This window comes from Schistocerca cancellata, chromosome 3 (assembly GCF_023864275.1).
Source record: "Schistocerca cancellata isolate TAMUIC-IGC-003103 chromosome 3, iqSchCanc2.1, whole genome shotgun sequence".
Lineage (NCBI taxonomy): Eukaryota > Metazoa > Arthropoda > Insecta > Orthoptera > Acrididae > Schistocerca > Schistocerca cancellata.
Window position 1 is genome coordinate 411,765,630 of NC_064628.1, and position 27,232 is coordinate 411,792,861.

The window sequence follows — 27,232 nt, forward strand, 5'->3', positions numbered from 1 at the left end:
TGTTGGCAGTTTCTGTCAGTCAACAGACGAGGTCGGCCTGTACGCTTTCATGCTATACGTGTCCCTTCACATTTCCACTTCACTATCACATTGGAAACAGTAGACCTAGGGATGTTTAGGAGTGTGGAAATCCAGCATACATACGTATGATACAAGTGACACCCTATCACCTGACCCTGTTCAAAGTCCGTGAGTTCTGCGGCACGTCCCATTCTGCTATCTCACAATGTCTAATGACTACTGAGGTCACTGATATGGAGTACGCGGCAGTAGGTGGCAGCCCAATGCACCTAATATGCAAAACGTATGTTTTTGGGAGTGTCCAGATACTTTTCGTCACATAGGGTACATCTCCAGTTTACACCTAGGAGAGAGTAATAATTCTTCTAAAGACAGGACATGACAGCAACATTGTTACATGCAAGGTAAAACACCTAATGATGTATTATAGCTTTTCAGATCATAGTTAAAAGACCTTTATATTAATACCATCATTTAATTATGTATTTACAGAACGCCTGACAGTGGCAATATGCTGAAATGGGCTGATCATGAATGATGTAAAATATAAACAATTTACATCGTAGTGTAGCTGGCTATTATTAGTAATATTCAGAAGGGCTATCTGTTAAGAGGTCAGACAAATGTGTGCTTCCCGAAGAGGGGCAACAGCCGTTTTAGTAGTTGCAGGGGAAACAACCAGGATGATGGTTAATTGACTGATCTGGCCTTGTAACATCAACCAAAACCATCTTTCTGTGCTGGTACTGCAAGCGGGTGAAAGAATGGGAAACTACAGCCGTACTTTTTCCTGAAAACATGCAGCTCTACTGTAAGATGATGATGTCCTTTTGGGTAAAATATTCTGAAGGTACAATTGCCCCCCATTTGGATCTCCGGGCTGGGAGTACTCGGGAGGATGTCATCATCAGGAGAAATAAGAAAGGCATTCTGTAGTTCAGAGTGTGGAATATTAGATCCCTTAATCAGGCAGGTAGGTTAAAAAATTTAAAAAAGGGAAATGGATAGGGGAATTGGTGAAGTTTGGTGGCAGGAGGAACACCACTTCTGGTCAGGTGAGTACAGGGTTATAAATACAAGATCAGATAGGGGTAAGGCAGGAGTGCATTTAGTAATGGATAAGGAAATAGCAGTGCAGGTAAGCTACTATGTACAGTGTAGTGAATGCATTATTGTTGCTAATATAGACATGAAGCCTGCACCCACCACAGTAGTACAAGTTTACATGTCAGCTAGCTCTGCAGATGATGAAGAGAATGAGGAAATGAATGATGAGAAAAAAGAAATTACTTGAATAGTTAAATAAGGTTAAAATTTCTTTGTAGTTGGGGACTGGAGTTTGAAAGCAGGAAAAGCAAGAGAACAAAAGATTGTAGGTGAATATGAAGTGGGGGAAAGGAGCGAAAGGGGAAGCCGCCTGATAGAAATTTGTACAGAGCATAAGTTAATCTTTGTTAATGCTTGGTTTGAGAATCATGAAAGAAGGTTGTATACCTGGAATACATATGGAGACACCAAAAGGTTTCAGATTGTCTATACAATGGTCAGACAGAGGTTTAGGAACCAGATTTTAAATTGTAAGACATCTCCAGGGGCAGTTGTCGACTCTGACCACAATTTATTGGTTACGAACTGAATATTAAACCTGAAGAAATTGGAAAAAGGTAGGAAATTAAGGAGATGGGAACTGGATAAGTTGAAAGAACCAGATGTTGAGAGTTTCAGAGGGAGCATTAGGCAACAGTTTACAAGAACAGGGGAAAGGAATGCAGTAGCTTTAAGAGATGAAATAGTGAAGGGAGCAGAGGCTCAAATAGGTAGTGGAAATTCTTGGATAACTCAAGTGCTTTGCCTTTACAAATGTCTGCTTGTGTCTTGTATGTGTGGATGGATATGTGTGTGTGTGCGAGTGTATACCTGTCCTTTTTCCCCCCTAAGGTAAGTCTTTCCGCTCCCGGGATTGGAATGACTCCTTACCCTCTCCCTTAAAACCCATATCCTTCTGTCTTTCCTTCTCCTTCCCTCTTTCCTGACGAGGCAACCGTTGGTTGCGAAAGCTAGATTTTGTGTGTATGTTTGTGTTTGTTTGTGTGTCTATCGACCTGCCAGCGCTTTTGTTTGGTAAGTCTCATCATCTTTCTTTTTAAAGATATTGAATTTAATTGATGAAAGTAGGAAGTTTTAAAATGCAGCAAATAAAGCATGCTGAAGGGAATACAAATGTTTAACAAAGACGAGACTTACGGGAAGTGCAGAACTGTTAAGTGGTAATGACTAGAGGACAGATGTCAGCATTTAGGAACGTATTTCACCAGGGCAAAAACTGATTCCGCCTGCAGGAAAGTCAGAGGCCTTTGGGGAAAGGAGAAGCAGCTGTATGAATGTCAAGAGCACAGATGGTAAACCAGTTCTCAGCAAAGAAGGGAAAGCTAAAAGATGGAAGGAGTATATAGAGGTTCTATACTAGGGAGATGAACTTGAAAGCAATGTTATAGAAAGGGAAGTGGATGTAGAGGAAGATGAAATGGTAGATACGATACTGCAGAAAAATTTGGCAAAGCTCTGAAAGATCTGTGTCAAAACCGTGTCCTGGAGGGGTAGACGGTATTCCATCAGAACTACTGATAGCCTTGTGAAAGCCAGCCATGAGAAAACTCTTCCATCTAGTGTGTAAGATGTCAGAGACAAGCAAACAACCCTTAGAATGCAAGAAGAATGTACTAATTCCAATTCCAAAGAAATCGGTTGCTGACAGGTGTGAAAATTACTGAACTATCAGTTTTATAAGTAGTGACTACAAAATACTAACACAGATTCTGTATAGAAGACTGGAAAAACAGGTAGAAGCTGACCTCTGGGAAGATCAGTTTACATTTCTGTAGAAATGTAGGAACAAGTGAGGCAATACTGACCCTACAACTTATCTTAGAAGATATGTTAAGAAAAGGCCAACCTACATTTACATCATTTGTAGACTTGGGGAAAGTTTTTGACAGTGTTGAATGTAATACTCTCTTTGAAATTCTGAAGGTTGCATGGGTAACATTCAGGGAGCATAAGGCTATTTACAACTTGTAGAGAAACTAGACGGCAGTTATGAGTCGACAGCATGAAAGGGAGGCAGTTGTTGAAAAGGGAGTGAGGCAGGCTTGTAGCCTTTCCTCAGTGTTGTTCAATATTTACACTGAACAAGCAGTAAAGGAAAAGAAAAATATGGAGTAGGAATTAAAGTTCACATAACAATGAGCAGTTTTGCTGCTGTGCAGAACTCACTTGTTTCATAATAAAATTTGAAAACTTTCCAACACAGGGTATCTTGATTGAAGTTGTCAGTTCCTGCTACCCACTTTGGCATGCCGAGTTTCTCCTCTGGAGACTGAAATTCTACGTTTCCAGTTTCCTGTCGAGGCAACTTAGCTTCTTGCACAACATTTCAGACAGTTCTTACACCAGTGTTGCTACAGACCACTACATTACGTTCCTGCACCTTGGAAACCTCACAGACCGGCTTACCCAAATCTGCCTCACATTTGAAGAGTGAGTACACTTTACAAATAGAAACAATTGGTGCTTTCGAGGCATTTCAGCCTTTGTAAGAAAACTCACAGAACACACAGAATATAACACAAATAAGTCATAGTTTCGAGTGTGTAAAACACCATAGAATGCTCAAATATTACTGAAGTTCACACATTACAGGATGCGGGAACCAACTGAGTGCTGATTGGCTAGCTGCACAGCTGTCTACTGTGCATCCTTGGCTCATAGGCCATCAATGCTGTCACAGACTGTAGCAGCTTTGCGTCTGTCATAAAGCAGCAATTTAGTATTGAGTTGTAAATGAAGCCTTAAAAGGAACCTTTGTTCATGCAACAGGATAGCCATGCCAGTACTGTGCATTTTCTTTTGCTGCTATAATTAAATTGCTGTTAACATCATCAAAAACTTCACAATTTGGGAGTTTCATAGGCAAATTAAAGTAAAACCTTTATTATATTAATCAAAAGTCATCAGTAAATCACAAAATTAATTGCAGGTACGACATCCATTTTTCAACAACAGAACAAAGCAAAAGACTTTCCATGTTATTGATTCAGAAGTTTCAAAACAATATATAATAATGTTTATCACACAGGTACTTTCACACTTAGATTGAAGGTTATGTTGTTAACTGATATCCTTTCGGACAAAGTACTATAGATTACTTAATGATATAATAGAAATGAAAGACACAAAATTAATTTTTTATAATTAAGGCATTGCAATTTCTTGGAGATGGCTCACTTCATGTCAAGTGGCCTAAAGTTCCCCACTCAACCTGATTCAATTCTTTTGAAATTTTTATGGGGCATTTATGTATATCTTACATGAACCCATAGCAAATTACAGCTTGGTAAGTAGTAGTCAAGCATTTCTAAAGGGACAGTTTTCGAAATTGCGACATTTATGAATAAGTCACCAACTTTGCTTTACTGTTGCTCATGATAAGAGTGGCTGCCATGATGAAACATAGAGATTCTACTCTACATTCCAGGTACAATGGCTTATTTGCTGAACAAGTGATCAGTGTACAGCATGTTAATCACAATTTGCTCTCAAAGTAGTGCATACATTTTGTACTGACAAACATGGATAGTGTTTTGGCTGTGTGTGTCTCATGATAGTATGTCTTTCTAATGCTGATTTTCTTTTTCTTGTTTGCAACCAACCATCATGTCGTAAGGTTGTGCAAGTGGCATCTCGAGTACTCATATAATCAATGAGTTATCCAAGATTAAAGTCAATTCAGAGCATAATCTTTTTTTTTTTTTTTTAGAAAGGCTACATCTGAGAAGGGTCACCTCAGATTTAATTTTCCTTTGCACCATTGAAAAGGGCTCATTTTATTTGACCAGGAAAAGTTTAATTTTTGAGACAGTGTAGTTCAAAGATGATAAAGAAGTTCAAAGACATGATTTGACTGCTCTTATGACTGAAGAATGTGTAGACTTTAAAATCTGTTAAATCTGTGCCAGTTGTCCTTGTCCTCCTAAAATATATATATTTATCTGTTCATTAACAGTTGATTATAGCTATTTTTTGGAATACATGTCAACACCTTTCACAAGTTACGGACATACAATTCTTTTCAGGTGAATATCCAGCATTTTTACGTTTAACAGATGAAAAAATGTAAAGTTTCTATAAGACCAAATTGTTGCTTGATGGACTTTCAAGGTAACACGAGGAGTACTGGTTTTGAAGATAGTTCTGTATGTCATCTGACAACTTTTTACCATTCTTTCTGAGGCACCCAGCTCCTGTTGTTTCTTTCATAGGCCAACTCTGAGATGATAATGTCAAGCTGCAGTTTTTTGTTGACTCTTTTGACAATTTTCAGTTCTTTCAGCTCTTAAATCAGCAGCTTATGATCTAAGCATCCAGGACATGCCTTACTTGTGCTAGGTGCTTTAAAATCATTTGGTTCAAAGCTCCCGGCAGCAGAATGTTATGAGGAATTGCTTCTTTAGTTTCAATTATATTTCTTTCTGTATAACCTCTGGCATCCATCATTGACACCCATCGAAACTTCAGAGTAGTTAGGCTTGTGTTGAGTGATTCAGATTGGTCTACTCTTTGTACATCATCTTCTGACTGTGATGAATCGGACTTCTGTTGTTAGATTTTTTTACTGTAAATTGTTTTGGACACATTTTCTGGTAATGTTTAACATTGCTCTTTGTCATAGCTCTCAAGTGGTCAGCTGTTTCCAAAGTAATGACTGATAAGCCCTTTTTCAAAGAATGATTCTTTGGTCCAAAAGGATTACAAAAGAATTTTTGTAGAACAACCCTCCTTACCCAAAAGTAATGCTTTGTGAAAAAAGCATAATTTGGGCATTTTCAGCAAGAGATAATTCACTTCTTTGATTAAGTAATTATTGCTGTTGTGCTGAAAGTTTGTTTGCTTCTATGACACCTTTTGAGATACAACTGTCAGGTGACATGCAGAATTATCTGCAAAACCAATGATACACTGCATTGAACTATTGCTTTGAACACCTATCAAGCTATAGTTTGATCTTACTTCCAAGTGACTTTGTTTTCATTTGCTAAAAATAAAATGTAGACTAAAAATGAACAATTTCAGGACAAATATTAACAATGTAGATAGTTGATAGAAGTAGAGGTTATGGGAAATTTCAAAGTGAGCATTAGACTGTGAATGACAAACAGGGGAAAGGCTTGCAATAGCAGGCAAATGGGTATCTTTTAGAGACGAAAACAGTGAAGGCAGCAAAGAAACAAAAAGACAAGACCCAATATAAATCCTTGGACAACATGAGATGCAGAATTTGTTTTAAAATGGAGAAAACATAAAAATACAGCAAATGAAACAGGCAAAAGTGAATGCAGGTTCTAAGAATGAAGATGGACTAAGTGAAAAATGACAAAGAAAAAATGACTACAGGAGGGACACAAAACTGTAGAAGCATGCATGATTATGAGAAAGATAGTGCCACCTGTGAAAAAATCAAATAGTCCTTCAGAGAAAAGAGAAGCGCCTGTATGAGTATCAAGAGCTCAGATGGGAAGCCAATATTAATCAAGGATGGAAATGCTGAAAGGTGGAAGGAATATATTGAAGGACTACACAAAGAAATAGAGTTGAAGACAATATTATAGAAAGGAATGAAGAGTAGTGTTTAACATCCCGTTGACAACGAGGTCATAATAAATGGAGCACAAGCTAGGCGGAAGGAAGGATGGCGGGGAAAATTGACCACACTCTTTCGAGGGAACTCTCCCAATATTTGCGATCAGTGACTTACTGAAATCACAGAAAACTTAAAACTGGATGGTTGGATAAGGATTTCAGCTGGCGTCCTCTCAGACGTGAGTCCAGTGACCTTATTCGGTCAATATTATAAAAAGGAGAAGAAAGAGAGTAGAAACAAAGCCATTGGAGTAGTAGACATTCCCTAAGAATTAATGAGATTCTTGGGAAGCAAGCCATGACAAAACTATTCCACCTGCTGTGCAAGACATGAGACAGGCAAAGTAACCTCAGACTTCAAGAATAACACAATAATTCCAATTCCAAATATGACAGATGCTGCCAGTGTGAATGTAATTTCATTAAGTCGTGACTGGAAAAAACTGAAACCTGTTATTTACATAAGAAGGGAAAAACTAGTAAAACCCAAGTTTGGAGAAATTGTAAGGCTTCTGGAGAAATGATGGAACACAGGCAATACTGACCTTAGAAGGTAGGTTAAGGAAAGGCAAACATATGTTTATAGCATTTGTAGACTTACTGAAAGCTTTTGACAGTGTTGACTGAAATGTGGTCTTTGAAATTCTGAAACTAGCAGGAATCCGCAAAACACGATCCAATATCCTTGACATCAGTTTGTTGTAGAACCTTAAAACATGTTCTGAGCTCAAAAATAGTGAGTTATCTCAAACAGAATGACCTCCTCCATGCTAACTAGATGGATTCTGAAAACATGGATCATGTGAACCCAATTCACACTTTTCTTACACAACATACTCGAAGCTTCAGATCAAGGCAGGCAGGTAGATGCAGTATTTCTTGATTTCTGAAAAGCATTTGATTCAGTACCACATCTGTACCACATCTGTGAATGTTACCAAAAATATGAGCAAATGGTGTATCAAGTGAAATGAGGACTTTTTGGTAGGGAGGATGCAGCACGTCATCTTGGCTGGAGAGTTACTGTCAGATGTAGAAGTAACTGTGGGTGTGCCCCAGCAAAGTACATTGGGACGTGTGCTGTCCATGTTGTATATTAATTATCTTGAAGACAATATTAATAGTAAAATACTGCTTTTAGCAGATGATACAGTTGTCTATAATGAAGTACCATGTGTAAGAAGCTGCATAAATATTCAGTCAGATCTTGATAAGATTCCAAAGTGGTACAAAGATTGGCAACTTGCTTTAAATGTTCAAAAATGTAAAATTGTGTACTCTTCACAAAATTAAAAAACACAGTATCCTAAGACTATAATAGCGGTGAGTCACTGTTGGAATAGGTCGACCCATACAAATACGTGGTTGTAACACTTTGTAGGGATAAGAAATGGAGTGATCACATAGGCTCAGTCATGGGTAAAACAGATGGTAGACTCATGTGATCAGTTCTATTACTGGCAGACTCTTGAAGACAGACATAAGCTATCCCGAGAAAGTCTATTAACGAAGTTTCAATAACTGGCTTTAAATGATGACTCTAGGAATCTACTACTACCTCCTATGTATTGCTCACACAGAGATCGTGAGGATAAGATTAGAATAATTACAGCATGCACAGAGGCATTCAGTCAATCATAGTTTCCACACTCCACATGAGAATGGAACAGAAAGAAACCCTAATAACTGGTACAATTAGATGTGGCCTCTGCCAAGCACTTCTCAGTGGTTTGTAGAGTGTAGGTGTAGATGTAAGTAGAATACAGGGAGCAAAAGGCTGTCTGCAACTTGTGCAGAAACCAAACAGCCGAAAGAAGCTAAGGGTCTTAAAGAGAACCAATGGTTGATAAGGGATTGAGACAGGGTGTAGCCTATCCTCAATGTTATTCAGTCGGTACATTTAGCAAGCAGTAAAGGAAACCAAAGAAGAATCTCGAGAAGGAATCAAAGTTCAGAGAGGAGAAATAAAAAACTATGAGGTTTGCTAATGACATTGAAATTCTTTCAGAGGCAGCAAAGCACTTGAAAGAACAGTTTCCTGGAATAGATGGGGTCTTGAAAAAGCTTATAAGAGAAACATGAACATAAGTAAACCAAAGGTGGTTGAATTAAATTGAGTGGTGATGAGGAAATTAGATTAGGACACTGAAAGTAGTTGAGTTTTGCAATTTGGGTGCCAAAATAAGTGGCAATGGCTGAAGTATAGAGGATTTAAAATGCAGACTGGCAATAGCAAGAAATGGATTTCTGAAAAGTGATACTTTTTAATTTTACATACAAACTGAAATGTTAGGAAGCCTTTTCTGAGGGTATTTTTCTGTAATGCAGCCTTTTACAGAAGTGAAACATCAATGGTAAACAGTTCAGATAAGGAGAGGATAGCATTTGAAATGTGATGCAATGGAAGAATACTGAAGATACGATGGACAGATCATATAACTGATAAATAGTTACTAAATCAAACTGGGAGGAAAACGGGCACAATTTGACCAAAAGAAAGGAGTCATCAGTATGGTCATTACCAAGCAGTGTGAGAATTAAAGATTGTAGAGGGGCTGCCACTTGTTTACACGAAGCAAGTTCAAATGGCTGTCCTTTGCAGTAGAGGTGCAGAAATGAAGACTCTTGCACAGCGTAGACTAGGATGGAGAGATGAAGCTACCAGTCCACGGACTGGGGGGGAGGGGGGGGGGGAGGAGTTGAATGGAGTGAGTTTGGTTTACTTCAGTCTGAAAAGAAAAGTAGTGGAAAAAATCTGAAATATGTCACATGTCAGTAACTACTGCTAGGATGATTTTTTGCTTGATTTTTCAGGGTACTACTGCATGCTGTAGTAAGTATGGTCATATCAAATCATGTTTGCATGAACCTCTGTATGTGTGGAATACATATTGTTTTCATCCAAGAATATTAAAGCTTTTTGTATCTGCATTTTGTCTAATTACACATAGTGATAGTGCCATAAGCAGTGAAAGTTTTCATGTTTACACCATAACTACTTTGAAAATAGTTCGTAATTTACTGCAGCTGTTACTCATCATCCTTGTACTTACAAGCATTATGTTTTCTGCAGTCACTCCTCCTATTAAACTACTTGGTTCGTAATGGGTCAGAACGGGTGGTTACTTCTGCACGGGAACACATTTACGATCTGCGAAGCTTGGAGAACTACACCTACGTAGATGAGTATGGGAAGGATCAAGGAATTAACGTTCGGTAAGTTTAATCATTCATATTTCACGCAGTGAGTACTAGTGGTACAATTGAGATCAGTCCCAGTTCTTAAGAATAAAATAAAGTGAAAGATGGCATGAAAATTGTTTAAGTTTCATTTAAAAGTACTGAAGTTTTGTAAGAAGAAGATATGTAGGTGAGCTGTTGTTCGCCCCATATGGATTATGGGAAAGCCAGAAAAGAAGAAAGTCGTATTAAAACATTAGAAAATAACTTCCATGGTACTAGAAGGAGCTGTAGAAGGTAAAAGCTGTAGGGTAAGACAGAGTTTGGAATACTGCTCATGAATAATGTAGTACACAGGTTACAAGTGCCATGAAATAAAGAGTTTGGCACAAGAGGATTTGTGACGGACCACAAGGAACTGATGGGAAAGAGAGAGGGAGGGGGGAGGGGTGTCAGGGAACTACTGTTATGTCAATGTGAGCAGTGCAAGATGGTATTGTATGTTGGACAATAAGAGAACTAGTAACAGCATTTTCATTTGCAAATCATGTGTAGAGTTTGAGGTCCTTAATGAAATCAATGATGTTGATTTACTCATTATGAAGACAATCCCTGATAGTTGGAAAAGCAGGGTCATTGCATGAAGGTCACTGATCACCTCTAATGAATTACTTCATTTACCTATTTCCCCCAAATCACTCAAAAATCCAATCAGAGATGTGTTGCTAGATTTATTTTTTTCACTAATATGTTGCAGGTTGTGAGTGAATAAGTTGTTACAAAATCCTTCTAGCTCTACATTTCCTTATGTTGCACTAAGGTTTACAGAAACTATTGCTCTTTTTATGAAGGGTAATATTTTCATTCTTGTGCATCCCTCATTGTGGAACATGTTTAGTTGTAATAGTATCCCATTGTGAATGTTGTTCCAAAGCTAGTTCTTCTGAATTACCATTTAGGTTATGCAGGTTGCTAGTGAAAATGTTAGAAATATAGACTGTCTTATGGTATTAGTTCATCCAGATTACTAATGAACATGTTAGAAATATAGAATGTGTTATGACAGGATTCAGAACTTAGTGGACTGATGGTAGAACTAAACAATAAAATAGTTGATCCCCTCATTATTACAAATATTCTCCAGTAGAGCCTTGCACCTGCACAGAGATCTTCGTGATTTTGACTGAGCTGCTCTGTCATAAGATGTTATTGGACTGCACTATTAAAGGGGCACCTAGTTAGCCCGCTGCTCTCGTCCATTAATGTAGGCTTCCAAAACCAGAGATGGAACTTTTTCATGTAATTACATGGTCGTCCTTATAAGATTGAGTAATCTGTTACAATCTTCTCTTCAAAGGAAAATAATAGTAAGTAGCAGTGGGTCATTTGCAGTTAAGTCACACAGTGCACCTAAATTTCTTCCGTGACCTCCATAAATCCACAGCATTACATTGTCAGTGTAGTTAGTTTCCATGAATGGAATAATAGTTCAGTAGTTTTTTGGGTTAGCTCATCATTCAGAATGAAATTATTTGCGCAAAAGCAAGTAGTAAGAATAATATGTGGTATTCACCGGTTGTCGTCATGGACTTCGCACCATCACAATATTCGCTAATGAAATTTGTTGTAAGGAATTCATCATAATTTGAGAACAACGGTGATATCCATACCTACAACACTGGAGGAAAGCATGACTTTTTTTTTTTTTTACATATAATAAAGCTTTTAGTGTTACAGGAGGGAGTTCTGTGCGTAGCAACAAAAAATTTCGACCATTTGCCAAACACCATAAAATGTATTAACAGGTAGCAAAGCAAGTTTTAAATGTAACATAAAACATTTCTCTTGTGCAACTCCTATTCCATTGATGAATTTCTTTTTAAGGAATTGGTAAACTGTAAAAAAAAAAGTTTTAAGTGTAGTGGCATGAGTAGGACTAAGTCTTCATTAATGTTAACACTAACAATGTATATCTGTAAACTGATATCATTGTGATAAAAGAATAGTTCAAATGATTTATAGAACATGTACCTAAGTAACTTTATTTAAAAAAATACTATTGTTTGAAATGTTTTGTGGGGGCACAAATTAGGTCTGGATCATGATGATGTAGGCTGAAGAAGCTGTTTATGGTTAATTTGCAAGCAACCAGAATTACTGTGTGTCTTTTTTTGTAAGTATTTCTTGGATCTGACAATAAATCACTAACTCTACTTTTTTTTGCGATTTATAGGCATAAAGTTCGTGAGTTAATAGACTTTATTCAGGATGACGACAAACTGCGTGAAGAGAGGAAAAAAGCCAAGAAAAATAAAGATAAATATGTGGGCATGTCAAGTGATGCCATGGGCATGAGGTTTGGTAAGTATGTTGAAACTGACGTGAATGTAAATGTTTTTACATGAATTAAAGGTTGTTCGTGATTTGTAATTTTGCTACTTAGGAAGTAGTGGCTGGGACGATACACCTCGATGGAAAAAAGAAGACCTTGACTGGGATTCAGGTGGAAATGCAAGGTCACGACACCGGAGCTTTGAAGACTCTAATAACAGGTATGGAATTGTACACGCTGATTGTGGGACATTACTATTATCTTGTAGGAGTAAAATAGTGTTCTGTGGCTCACTGGTTAATTGTCTGATTAGTTACTTCACTGTGTTTGTTTGGATTCCTGATGGTTCCAGTGATTTGCTGGTTGTTAATGCTTTTTACCTGTAGAAGCATACGCATTACAAGAACTGCCATAATCCAAAATCAGTGCTAAATAAGGATACATTACACATCCCCGTTCCACCAAACAACCTATAATTTAAAATGTGGTTGGCTCTATACATTCATTTTTGTGGGGTAAGTGTAACCATGGGGTTAGTGTAACCACGGCTTATGGTGCCTTAAAGAAGCCGTATTTTTACCTCTGACCTATCACACATATTAATTTACTCCTTTCTTTGTTATATTTCACCATAAGTTGTCAAATCTTACATAAATTGGTAATTAATTTTTGGACTTGAATTGACGTCTACATTTTCACTCTGCAAGTGAGTGACATGCTCAGAATTTGGTGGTCTGTCATTTTTGCAGTTTTAAAGATAACTGCACAATTTTTTGGTTACAAACTAACTTTTGCATCACAATTTCAAATATGAGATTCATTTTACTCTACTGATAAAGCTCTTGATATGCCGGGCATGGTTACACGTACCCCAACTTTTTCCCATGTGGGGCAAGTGTAACCAACAGGCTGGGGCAAGTGTAACCAGGGGGGAGGGGGGGGGGGGGGTTTACACTTGCCCCAAACAAACTTAACGGTTCAGATTTATTTATTTAAGCTGTAACCTTGTTTTTACTATCACACTAGATCAACTAAACTGGCCTTCCTGTACATATGGATACCAGAATACGTGATGTGCTGGATTTGTAGGCCTACTGAGTTTGTGTGAGACATATTTTATTTTTTATTTAAGTCTACTATATTTTTAAACCACGTTTCCTTTTATAAAATATGACACAGTCCGACAGTGTAGTCCCACTGGTAAAACAAAGAAGAAAAGGATTGCACCAGGAGCTGAAGTTATCACTTTTCAAGATGCCATCTATAAAGAAAAAGATTTTAAAGAAAACAAGAATAATAAGGAGAAAGCAAAACGAAAAATCATTATCGACATAAAAAAGGGCTTGGTAATGAAAAGTAAATCTTCCAAACAAAGTGCTGTTACTTTATTCGAAATGGCATCTCGGATTGTTGTGGAAAAAAATCCTCCACTGCTCATATGGTTAACAAGAAAAAAAGACTGGAAGTTGAATCAACAAGTGAAGAAAGTGAAACTGAAGGAGGCCTATCTTTAATAAGTAGTGATGAAGAAAATGGGACCATAACAACACTGGACAATCTCAGGAAAGAAATGATAAACTGTGAAGAAGAAAAAGAGGCAAACTTTTCTGAAGCCAAAGATAAAATTACAGTTGTAAACTATGTTCTGGTAGCTTTTGCAACAAAATGTAAGAAAGTTCATTTTATTGGCTCTGGTAGCTTTTGCAACAAAATGTAAGAAAGTTCATTTTATTGGCCAAGTTACCAAAATTAGTGATTTAGGAGATCCAGAAGTGATTTTCCTCAGGTGCAAAAATAAGACAAAGCATGGCACCACATTCTACTGGCCTGATAGAAGAGATGAGATGGAAGTTCCATCCTCTGATGTCATTTCAGTGCTGCCTGAGCCTACTTTGAGTCCCAGGAGAGACCTGACATTTGGTGTTACCTTTGATTCATACAACATTCAGTGACTAAGTAATAGTTAGGGCCTAAGTGTGAATATAAGAAGTTGAATTAGGGCAGTTTAGTGTTAAACGCAAATTGCCAACAGCTTTAGTTCAATTACCATGAAAAATAATAGAAAGTGAACTTATAAAGTGAAATAAATCATCTATGAAGCATTCTGTTTCAGTGTTTTATGATTTAGGCTAACACTTATTTTTTAGTTTAGCTAACATTATCTGTGTATTTCATAATATACAAAGATATATCTAAAAACAAAGATGATGTGACTTACCAAATGAAAGTGCTGGCAGGTCGACAGACACACAGGTCTGCTTGTGTCTGTATATGTGTGGATGGATATGTGTGTGTGTGCGAGTGTGTACCCGTCCTTTTTTCCCCCTAAGGTAAGTCTTTCCGCTCCCGGGACTGGAATGACTCCTTACCCTCTCCCTTAAAACCCACATCCTTTCGTCTTTCCCTCTCCTTCCCTCTTTCCTGATGAGGCAACAGTTTGTTGCGAAAGCTTGAATTTTGTGTGTATATTTGTGTTCGTTTGTGTGTCTGTCGACCTACCAGCACTTTCATTTGGTAAGTCACATCATCTTTGTTTTTAGATATATTTTTCCTTCGTGGAATGTTTCCTTCTATTATAACCATAATATACAAAGAGGCGTTTGCAAAAAAGTTCATATCTTGAGTAAAATTTAAGATATTTTAATAATTTAAAAATCCTCAAATTCAGTAAAAATTGTGTAATCAGGTCACTTACCCCAAGTCTCTTTTACAATGCTCTGTATGGGTACAACAATGCGGGGTTACACTTGCCCCGAACCATGGGGCAAGTGTAACCTCACAACACAAAATTTTTAAAACAATTAATTGACCATATAATTTCTTTTTTCAAAAAACAAAATGTAGATTGTTTAAAAGTCAATAAGTCAAACTTTAAGCATGAGAAATTTCAAAATCATATCTTCAATAACAAGTTGGCAATTTGGTGTCAAAGTTGAACTATGCCAAAACGTGGTTACACTTACCCCACTTCACCCTAACTGAAAGATTTTGTTATTAAATTTCAGGTCTCGTGCTTTATTTACTTGCCTTTCGCCTTTCTTTTGGTGCCCCCCCCCCCTCCCCCCTTTTTTCTTTTCTTTTTTTTCCTCAGGGGACAAAATACATTTCAGTGTTTTTCTTGTGATACTTACTTATACACATTACTGATCCCTTCTTCAAATACATATGAACCTCTGTTTATGAGAAGGGGAGGAGAGGTGCTAAAATATATGTGGTGGAGGTGGCTTTGCAGTGGCAATGTTTCTCTATTTGGGTGTATGGTTCGTTGAAGGTCAAACATGCATACATAGGCTGAGTAAGTAGGCAAAAGTTACTTGTCATCTTTTTCCATTAAGTACACAGCACATTTTGCACTCCATGGTTGCCAGCCTTGCATATAATTATTTGCTCATCTGTTGAATGGTTTTTCATTCTCCATTGTGATTGCATTAGTTATTTTAATTTGTATAAGAAGATAGAGCGCCACTAATGTGTGACAGAAAAACAGTGGTGGGTAACTATAGTGTACAGATTGAAGAGTCTTTGGATTTTACACAATCCTCTCATGCTTCACCACCACCACCACCTCCTGCCTCCTGGAACAGTTATCCAATTGGGATGTAGATTTACAAGTATACAAATTGAATTATACATTTGAATGAACTTTACAGGATCAGGCTCGGAGGATATGATGCCATAGTTATGGCTCTCCGTCTGCTTCTGTCATCTGCCATCTCTCTTCAGCTCACCACACTAGCTTGTCTTAATAAAGTCACCCTCCTGCTGCCTGATGGAATCCTATCCATTGCAATTTTGAGCCAGCTTTCTTCCATTCTCACTAACTTCCAGCCCATTGAAGTATTTTGCCTTTTGTCACGCCAATCATATTAGGCTCCTTGTATAACTCTTCTAGTTCTGTGTTGTTGTGCTTTCTCCTTTACTTGTTGGATCCTGTAGTTGGACCCAAGATTGGTCCATATACAGAGCTACTATAAATGATTGATTTGTTTTCAAAACTCTGTATTTTCTGAAGTATTACATTTACAAATATGACTGATGAATGAATACAACTGTAAACTCACCAGATTTGCATTTTGCACTTTACAGATGTTCTAAGTGTGCCCTTCTGGTCACACGAAATGCGTCTAAACAGTATTAAAGTTTGTTCCATACCTTGTGTGTCAACATTCTGTCAGTGATTGATGTGTTCCATGACCTATTCCGATGTTCTTCGCACTGGTGGTTCATAAACACAATCCTAAGAGTGCCTCTAAAGCAAAAAGTCGCGAAGTGTTTGGTCAGGTGATCTTTGGTGGCCAAGGGAACAAAGCCACATCTTCTTCACCATCTACACCCAGTCCAGTGATGTGGAAGGTGAAAATCAGTGCTCTATCTTGTTGTAAGGTGAAATCCTCAAATTGAGCACTCAGTTAGGGAAAAAAATATCAAGGGAAGAGGTACCCATCACAGTCTTCTCACTGTAGAAAAATGCCCCATACGGCTTTGTCTGTGACACTGAAAATATTAACCTTCAGCAAATCTTGTTCATGTGCCATAACTTCATGAAGACTTTCAATGCCCCACACCATGACATTATGGGAATAACCGTTCCAGGTAAATGGAAGCTTCCAGAATGAATTTTCATTCTGTAGTGCACTGTGTGGTGGTATGAAACTTCTTGGCAGATGAAAAGTGTGCCAGACTGAGACTCGAACTAGGGGCTTTTGTCTTTCTCTGGCTTGTGTTCTGCCAACTGAGCTACCCAAGATGACTGATGACCCACCCTCAGAGCTTTACTTCTGCCAGTACCTCATCTCCTACTTTCCAGACTTCAGGGAAATTCTCCTGCAAAACTTGCATGACTTAGCTACACACTGGGGAAGGTTTCCAGAATGAATTTTCACTTTGCAGTGGGGTATGCACTGATAGGAAACTTCCTGGCAGATTGAAACTGTGTTTTGGACCGAAACTTGAACTTGTGGCCTTTGCCCTTTACAGGCAAGTGCTCTGTGCTATGCAAGCATTCTGGAGACATTCCCCAGGCTATGACAAAGTCATGTCTCTGCAGTAAACTATCCTCCAGGAGTCCTAGACCTGGAAGTTCCTCGGGAGAACTTTAAAAAAGTTTGGAAGATAGGAGATGAGGTACTGGTGGAAGTAAAGCTGTGAGGATGGGTCTTGCTCGAGTAGCTCAGTCAGTCGAGCACTTGACTGTGTAAGGCAAAGGTCATGAGTTCGTGAATCTGTCAGGCACACAGTTTTAACCTGCCAGCAAGTTTCAAATAGAAGGGTGCTTAGTTGCTGAATATCAGGTTGGAGGCAAAATGTTCTTGCTAAAGTGCTTCCTTCATTGTGATGCAAAATTGAAGGTACTGGTCATTATCTTCCAGTTTTAATTATTGCATGAGCTGCAGACTGTACAGTTTGAAATGTAACTGCCATCACAAAATGGTCACAGTTTGCTGCATTATTCAATGTTCTTTGCTTATGCAGACCTTCAATTTTATTGACCTGCAATTTTTTTTTTTTCCACAGTTGAATTTGTACGTGTAATATTTTGGAAAATATAGGACTCTGAAAATGAGTGCGCTGTTTATAGTAACTATCTATTTTCCCAAAGAGCTTTCTCTAACGTATAAGCAGTCAGTTAAGGTCTGAAGAGTCATATAGTATCACTGGCATTATTATTAATTATTTCGTTATTGAGATAAGCTTCTAGATTTTAATACAGGATGTAGGGAGTAAGAGTCTTGCTGTTATCTCTGCTTTAGTAGATGTTACTTCAGTAAAAATTGATCCAAGATATTTGAACTCTTTCACATACTTCTACCTGGTGCAGTTCACTGTCGATCTTGTGCATTATTGCGCTTTCTTCCTGTACTCACGTACTTGACCGTTTCACTACTAATTTGTAGCCTGTACCTCAATGCCATTAATTCCGTGTTCTGAATACTTTTCACTTCATCTGTGTGCGTGCGTGTGCGTGCGTGTGCGTGCGTGCGTGTGTGTGCGTGCGCGTGCGTGCGCGTGCGTGCGCGTGCGCGTGCGTGCGCGTGCGTGCGCGCGCGCGCGTGTGTGTGTGTGTGTGTGTGTGTGTGTGTGTGTGTGTGTGCGTGTGTGTGTGTGTGTGTGTGTGTGTGCGTGTGCGTGCGTGCGCTGTACAGGAATAGTCATTTGCATAGAACTCAGGTAATATTGTCATTTTCAATATGATCACCCTGAGAGTTCTTTGTGAAATTTCGCATTACCTTTTAGAGTGCCAGACTGAAAAGGCCAGGTGATAATTTGTCTGTCTGTCTTAATCCTGTTTCTACTTGGAAACTTTGCCATTAGCCTTAGCTTTCATGTCATTTAGGCATGTTTGTAAAAGCCTAACCAATTTCTGCCAAATGTAAAGATACCCCCTACCACAGAAAGCAGTTAAGGTGGCATTAGTGATGTGGTCCGGGTAGATGCCTGGTGGGCAGGACATTCATAAATTGTCATTTGCCCAGGAATGTGTTGCTCACAGTTACTTATCATTTATAATGTTACTACTTCTACTCTTTACTGCTCTGTCGTGCACACATACGCTGCCCCCCCCCCCCCCCCCCCTATTCCTGTGACACACGTTGAATAGCTGCATAGCGACAAGTGATAAGTCAGTAAAAAAAAAAAAAAAAAAAAAAAAAAAAATTCCTTAAATCATTGCTTTGTAATGTAACACACTTTATAATCCATGTCAAACCTCTGAATATTAGTGAAGAATGATTATTAATAACAAAATTATTATTGAATGTTTTAAACAGATTGCTTGTGTTTCTTGATGATAAATTTATTCTTAAACTGTTTCCAGTGAGAAAACAAAAAAGCTTTATTGTCAGATGTAGTGACATTTGAGACAGACTATAATTTTCTGTTCTGCTCCTTTCTCTATCTACTTTTGTATGGCTGCACTGCTATCAAGATAAAATAAGACTAACACAAAAAGGATTTAATAACAAAGAATCAGTGTCACCTTGATGCTTATCTTCTTGATCGAGCATTACTATGTAGTAACCTGAGGCCTATCAAGATGCTCGGTGCTATCAACCTTGTGGCACAGCAAAGAACACTGGACTATGTGTTATTCAGGTTAGAGGGAACTTGGCTAATTGTAGAAACAAAAAAGGAATTTGTTCCAGAGTTTGTTTGAGGAGAAGTGAATCCTCACCACCGGGAAGATTAAAATAATCATACTAATCCTTTATTGTGGTGTCAAAGTTTAAGAGGAACTGGTGAATAGGCAGAAGTTGCTGTAAAAATTGTGGGCTCACCAATTACAGCTGCTGCTGCAGTGGGTTCCTTCAGCACTTTTGGATGGATTTACATTTAAGAAAAAGAAAAATGAACAAACTCGCATTAAAGAGAGCTGTAAAACTGCCCTCTCTCTCCTATGGCTGGAAGTTGATGAATAGAGCTGGAACACAACATAAGCCCATTGATCCCAAGGAAAAGCCCATACTGAACAGTCCAAGCAAAGACAAAAATGGAAAGGAACCTAGTAGTCAGTGAGGAATCAGATCAGGATAATCTGAGGCAGAATTGGAACTTCCTGCTCTTCCTTCAACTTATGAAGATTAAGGAAATGATTGAGAACATTTTTTTAATTTTTTGCAGTAGTATAGTATAAGTAAAAATGCTGCCTACAAGCTAGCTGCTTAATATAAACCATACTTACTTAAAAAGTTACTTTTAAACTTGAACAATGGAAACTCCAGGTAGGAATATCAATAATGTAGGAAAAGACTGATTACTAATTACTATAAAGAAGACACGCCAAGTTGCAGACAGGCACAATTAAGACAACCACATATAGCTTTTGGCCACAGGCTTATGAAGGCTATGGCTGAAAGCTATAAGTGAGTGTCTTATAATTGTGCCTGTGTGCAACTAGGCGTGTCTTTATGATAATGAGCAATCTGTCTTCTCGTACATTGCTGATGCTTTTCAAGTTGGGTATTGTTTATAAGTTCCAGTTATCAGTTAATCTTTAAAATGCATAAATGCTCAGACATTTATAAATTTTGGGCATTTGCCCAGTCTTTTATCCTGGGCATTTGCTCCAACTTACGAATGTCGAGGCATTTCACACCACTAGGTGGCGGTGGCACGCTTGCACTATGCAACTGTTTGATCACAGGGCAAAGTTGACTAAAACACAAATAATGTAGGCAACACAATGATAAACAATTAAGTCATCTATTAAAAGAATGTACATTACAAATACTCAACTCCACTTTGATGAGACGGTGTGGCTCTGAAGTAAAAGCTCTGAACACTGTGAATAATGACTGACTATTGAATAGTAGTTCAGTGTGCAATGCCATCACTGACAATATGTTAGTTCATGCTCAATGATAAACGCTGTGACACTTGGTGATGACTGCTGCAGTGTGACGATACTTGTTGATAACTGTTGGTGGCTTATTGATAACTGCAGCTGGAACTGGCCAAACATTGTGATGAGGCCACTTAGATCTGTGGTTAGCAGAAGAATGTTCGTTTGCAAACTGTTGGGCAGATGATAGTAGTAGTCCCTTGCATGAACATCCTCTGCAACATCGGACATAACTCTGTGGCTTGGTTCTGAACGGGCTAATGTCAAGAATATCACCTGATGATGGCGACATGTATGATCGCCGAAATATTGTGCCCGTTGGACACTATAGACCGGCAGCACACCCGTGGATATTTTGATTATCAAATATGCCGGGAGAAACTCAAGAATCACATCAAGAATCTTAGTTTTAAGTTATAAACTTCTGAATATTTTCTGTCAACTATTAACAATATATTTGGGGCTATTTGCGACTATCATTATAGTAAATCAACTTAACTAAAGCATATTTTTAAATAATAAATTTCTAGAATTTTCATCTTCAAAATTAAGTGACTTAAGAGGACATTGGCCCATTTTAACATCACGAACTCTCTTAAATTATTTGACATTGGCCCTTCGGACATCAGGGTCAGGTACACTGAATAACCAGAAACCGGTAATTTTAAGATAAATATTTCCTTGTACTCATTAATTAAATCACTTTATTCATTCCTCAAGAATTTAATAACTGATAGCAACTGTTACATGTTCCAAAAATCACATTTTATCACCATAAATCATGAAAACACTGTTTGGTCTTGTAATCAGGGGGAAACTGTTTATTGCCATTTCTTAATATAAGACAAATAATTTGCATACACTGTGGTTGATACTGTAAAAGGGGAGAGAAAAAATAAACCACTTGTTTTCGTCATCATCACCATCCTCATCCTCCACATCATAAGATATCTCTTTATCTCTTTCATGTGACTGTGTATTAGCTCTCAGATGATTAATGAACTGCATGTAGAATGAATGACTGCTTACATTGATATATGGAAGGAGATCCCTGAAGTCCTTCAATTTTTTTTCTGAAATGGATACAATGGCATCTGAAATAGGTGCAAGTTTTGGCATAGACAAGCGTCGAGATTTCTTTCTGTTCAGATCTGTTATCTCGAATGGTTCTTCTGAGGAGTAACTGTGTTTTTGGAGACAATTCCTGGCATACCTGAGTGATACTTAATCCATTTTATCTTGTTCCAAACAATAGGATTCCCTTCTGTGTTAATTTTCTTGTGCAGATAATGACTCCTCATAAAGTCTTCAGAGTTGTAGAAGTCCTTCTGTTCCTGCTCTACCACAGTTATGGGTCGCTTTCAGGGAACCATGCGCATTAATTTGGCACAGTCTCTTGGCAGTTCTACTTCAGCAGGTATTGTTTTCTTTGTCTTCTCAATGGCTGCATAAATTGAGTCAGCTTCCAAGTGAAACTTCCGGCTGATTTACAAACATCTTCCCTGAATACTGAATTCTTCCAGTACTCTCAGAAATATGATGGCAATAAAAATATTTCTGTTTTGTATGGTACACGAATCGCCGTACAGGTGTACCTCAACAATTTCGTCGGCCAGTTTCATCAAATAATCATATTGACAAGGAACAATTTCTTGGCCACCTCTTCGTGCCACTGTTTCATTCCAAATGTAACATATTGGAGAACATTCTTTGTCTCTTTACATAGATGGTCAAGTTGAAGGTCCAAAGTTGTCTTTTGTAAAATTCCACACCACAGCATAGAAATGGAGTGGTTATACATTTCTGCAAATCAAAGGCCAGGGTTTCTACATTGGAATTCTGCTCAGCTTTCCTTTTTTATCACTGTCTTTCTGATCGTAAGCAGCCTGGGCTAGATCCAAATGTTGCTGTCATTCCACTTCAATCTTACAACATTCAGCATCATCAGTACAATTCTTGAGTAACATGGGGTATTTGTCACATCTTGCAGAAGTGTCAGTCTTTGGTTTGTGGAAGCTAAGATCGAAAAAGGTCACGAAAACTCTTCGATAACGCACTTCACTTCTTGGCTTCATACCTTTGGTTTGGCAAAGTTCTTGATAGAGCCGGTACATTGCTGAAATAATCAAGTCTGGAGATAAATATGTTTTAGAAGGAGATCGAGAATAATGGCTTTCGTAGGAAGGAAACATATTAATGTGTTCCTTTATTAAATCAATGTTGTCAAATGGAACTTTCAGATGATTAGAATGTTTACCACGTCCATCTTCAGAACACACTCCACCTTCAGAGTCCTGTCTTTTCTCCACAATTGTTCTTCCTTTCTTTTGTATTAAAGAAAATGTACTAAGGGACATATTCTTACATTCTTCTATCCTAGTCTACAAGGAAGGACTGTAAAGAAAGTACTTCCTGGAATATTTTTGCCTGCTTGCTATTCCTTCAGGTTTGTTCCTTAAATGCTCCACATGTTTCTTTTCCTCAGACACATGATTAGCTATCAACTGATTTTGAGCTCCTGGGGACAATTTGTAATATTCTCTGAACATTTTCTCTCTCTCATCGTCATTTACTTTTCCTCCGCAAGTTTTCCTGCACTTGCACGATGATTTCAGAACTGTAGCAGGTGTAAATTTTCCTTTCGACGTCACCTATTCCTTTCCTGCAATTTTCAGTTCTTTCCTCCAATTTTTCTCCCATAATTTTTCGTTTTGCTTTCTTTTTCTGTACGAGTCCTACGGATCACATTTCTTCCTCCCCCTTCCACTGAACTTTGTTGTTTCGTAGCCAGGCTGCTGTTGAATTAGACCAGTTTCTTCAATCCTTGAAGATCTTTTAACTGCCTTTCATGTAGTTATATTCCCTCCAGCATTGCTTTCATCACAATTTTCGCCACCACTTGGAACATATTCATCAGAATCTTCAAATGCCTCTTCATCAGAACTTGAAATCACTTGAAATCATGTCTGCCAATAATGATGAACATGCATTTCCTTTTGTACCGGTACTGGGATGACCTTAAAGAAAATAAAAATTAAATAAATTTAATAGGTGGTTGATAATATTTTAGACTGGTATTAACTAGAGATACCAGTCAGTTTATGGTCTTGTGTTGGAAAAATTAGGGATAAATGCTCCTGATAGCAGTTCATTTTAGTAAACATACCGTCAAGGCAAAGTGATGACTTTAGCGGTGATATTTCAGATGAAGTTTGTTCCTCAAGCTCTTTCTTATTGCCACTAAGAAAAATGATGTTTGTGCCCACCAAGACTGTCTAGACTCCTCACTAACAATGCGCCGAATGGTTAGGTGAATTGTTAAATGAACAACTCTTATTATTGTGTCTTCCTGCCAGATTTAAGTCCAGTCACAGCCCGGTTTCCATCGTTGAAACCATCTGTCAGCAAAAAAAAGGCCAATGTCGACACTGGCCCTTCTTACAACAAATGTAAAATAAGAGGGAGGGCCAGTGTCAAGATTGGCGCCTTTATGCTGATTGGAAACTTGATAAAACACTTTAGGGTTTACATCTTAAAACCCCAGTATATCTCGTCCTTTGTGGCTTAGACGTTGGCCGTTTTAACATTGTGAAGAGCACGTGAAACTATACGGCGTACACCAATAAAATCAGTTTTGACAAATATTGACATTGGTCCTTTTAGAACCAAGCCATAGAACTATTGGTAGATAGATTGGACTGTTTGCTTTGTAAGTCACATGGCAGTGCTGACAGATCATAAGTATGTGGTGCTGTGCTGGAGATTGCCTGGCATATGGCGCACCCTCTGTGCAATAGGCTGTGCACCGTATCAGACGTTAGACACAGCATATGGTTCTAATCAGACTCATCTATGGATACTATTGTAAGCCTTCTTGATGTCTACAAAGAGGAGGTTATTTGTACATTGTTTCACAGATCTGGACTGGTTTTGATGGTCCTGGTGCTGTCTTCTTTGCCCAGATTAAATCAGTTATGTTTTGGAGCAGAGAGCTTTCTCCCAAGCCTTGAGAAGCTCAGTGGGACTTCCATCCTCTCCTGGGTGCTTGCCATTTTTAAGGTTTTTAATTTGTTTTTGTATCTTCTTGACAGTGGGTGGAGGTTATCGGGATCCACTGCTACCAAATCATTACACTAGAATGATTCAGTTGGTTCTTCGAAATTTTGTAGGTTCCTGAAGTAGTCTGTCAATCTTCTCCAAATACTTTGATCCTCCATTAATGCCTTTCCATAGGCATCTTTTATGAATTTGTGTTGGTGGTTTGGTTTTCCTTTAAACCACTTTGCTTTCCTGTATTGTTCTTTACATCCATTTGCATCAGTCTTTTTGAGTTTCCTCCATGATGGTTCTTACATATCTTCTCGTTGCTTTCTGTAATGTGGCCTTGTTCGCCATTGTATTTCTTTGAGCTTTGGTTTCCCTTCTGGCATAGTACTTCGTACCCCGGGTAATTTGCCCCAATCTATCTCTGATAACTTCCATTCCTCATCAAACAGCTTGTTTTACCTTAATTCACTTTGCAACTACTTTTTTTGGGCTGTGTCTTTAATGGCATCTGCAGTTACCTTCCAATTCTGATCTATTTGGAATCTCTGTTCTCTTCATTCCCCAATAATTCAGAAAAGTTGGTCAGTTTGATCTTGAAAATGCCTCTTATATTTTGCCTTCATCACTACTCTGACGATGGAGTGGTCCTATCCACATTCATCATCTCTTGCTGTCGTGACATTTCACACCAGCTTTTTTATTCCAGTGTCTACTACTACAGGGTCAATCTAATTCACTGTCTTTCCATCCACAGATACCAAAGTGCATTTATGTATTCTCTTTTTATCAAAGACAGAACTCCACACAAACATGCCTTGTGCAGTCACAGAGTTAGCCAAACAAATACCGTTATAATTGCTCGCATTATGTAAGCTGTGCTTCTCAGTGGTTACCTTGAAGGCTGCTTCTTTTCCTCCTTTTGGACTAAGATCTCCCAAGATGATTTTGTAGTGCTCATTTAGTACATTGTCCAAGATCATCTCTGGTTCCTTGTAGATTATACTTTTTTTATATTTTCACACTCTTCACTGATGGTTGACAGTTTATACATGTGACTTTGTGTTTCTCGCTATCTGTTGTTGCAAGTGAGATTCTGGGGTTGATTGATGTAAAATCTACACGACTGGTACACAAGTACCTATTGAATGGTTCGCTTCTGATGCTCCGTGTAACATGTCATAGTTTTCCTTTCCTCTGAAGATCATTTCTGTCCACCTTGTCTCTTGCAGAGCCAGCAAGTCTGTTCCATATTTATCCACATGCCTTAAAACACATTTTGCTGCCCCAGATTGGCATAGGCTCCTGGCGATCCAGGTTCTTAGTAGTATTTCATTTTGGAGTCCATATTTTTGCTTAGGTTGTTTTTTAGAGATCAGTAGTCCTATCTGAGGGTCTTGTGACAGTAGCACTAGTAATTATAATTATTATTCCAGGACAGTTTGGTAACCTGTTGCCAACCTCCAACTAGGAGGACTGGGACCTGTCAGTCATAGTTTTTACCCCCCACCCCCTCCCAAAAAAAGGGAGATAGAGAGAGAGAGAGAGAGAGAGAGAGAGAGAGAGAGAGAGAGAGAGAGAGAGGTGGCTTATCTATGGCTACAGAGGGATTTCTGCCTTTTGGTTTTCTGTTTGAGTTTTTCTTACCTTAGTCTTTCGGCTAATCCCTGTCAGCAAGAAAGCGGATCAACACTTAGTGCTGTTCACTCTCTTTGACACAGGATCAACATGAGCATATGTGGTTGGTGCTTACTAAATGTAGCTTCACCATGTGCTACTCTTCCACTCCCCCTGATCCTGCCACCTCCATCTGTAACAACTTACTCGAATCCATCTATATTCATAGCTAACCCTGTTTGAGGAGCAAGCGCTATCCACCATCTGCGACCCCTTTGGTAACTGAGATACACCCCGGACTAAGGAATATATGTTTAAATAACTATTTATCATGTTTTTATTGAGTATTGTAACAAATGGTAGTGTGCTGAAGAGTCTAAGCTGATTGCCTTCCTACATTCACTGATTGTCTTCTCAAGTTACTTAACCGAAAAATTCATTGTTTAGGATAAAATAATTTTGGGAATTTATCTGTGTCATTGTAAATTGCTGAGGTTTCAATCAATTTGCCACAGTCTTAGGACAGCAGCAAACTGATCAAAACATCAGCAATTTAGTGGTTTTAGCAGTTTACAGTGACATGGCCTAGTACCCAAAATTATTTTATCCAAAATGATACAGGCCATGGAAGCCTACAAACTTAAATTCATTATTATTATTATTGTAGCACTAAAAGAGAGCTTGGGACTCCAGAGAATATGAAATGTAAGAGCACAGTAAAGTTGCTCATCTTCACTGCCTCTACGACTTTTTTAAAGGTATTGTAGCACAGGTACCAAGCAGAGAAGAAAGTCCAGTACATCCAAAGTCCCATTCTTCACTCAAAAGCTAGGGACAGGAGATGTCATTGTGTAGGATACAAGGGTAGATGCAGATTTGAGAAAATGAGACTGAAAAGACAGTCACTAACAAAAATTGGAATTGGGGAGGGATTGATTGCTGTGACCTAGACATTGCATCAGTGTATTATGAACCAGTGGAAGATAAATGGCTCAGTGGGAGGT

At 38.3% G+C, this 27,232-nt stretch overlaps 1 protein-coding gene across 2 annotated transcripts in view; it reads left to right on the plus strand.

Annotated features, from left to right (window-relative positions):
• The window catches only part of LOC126175160 (clathrin interactor 1), a 201,940-nt gene that overhangs the window by 33,963 nt on the left and 140,745 nt on the right, over nt 1–27,232 (plus strand). For both annotated transcript variants that reach the window (XM_049921744.1, XM_049921745.1), the window contains exons 4-6: nt 9,791–9,933; nt 12,131–12,258; nt 12,341–12,449. In XM_049921744.1, coding sequence (XP_049777701.1) covers nt 9,791–9,933; nt 12,131–12,258; nt 12,341–12,449 — 380 coding nt within the window. The remainder of the gene's footprint in view (nt 1–9,790; nt 9,934–12,130; nt 12,259–12,340; nt 12,450–27,232) is intronic.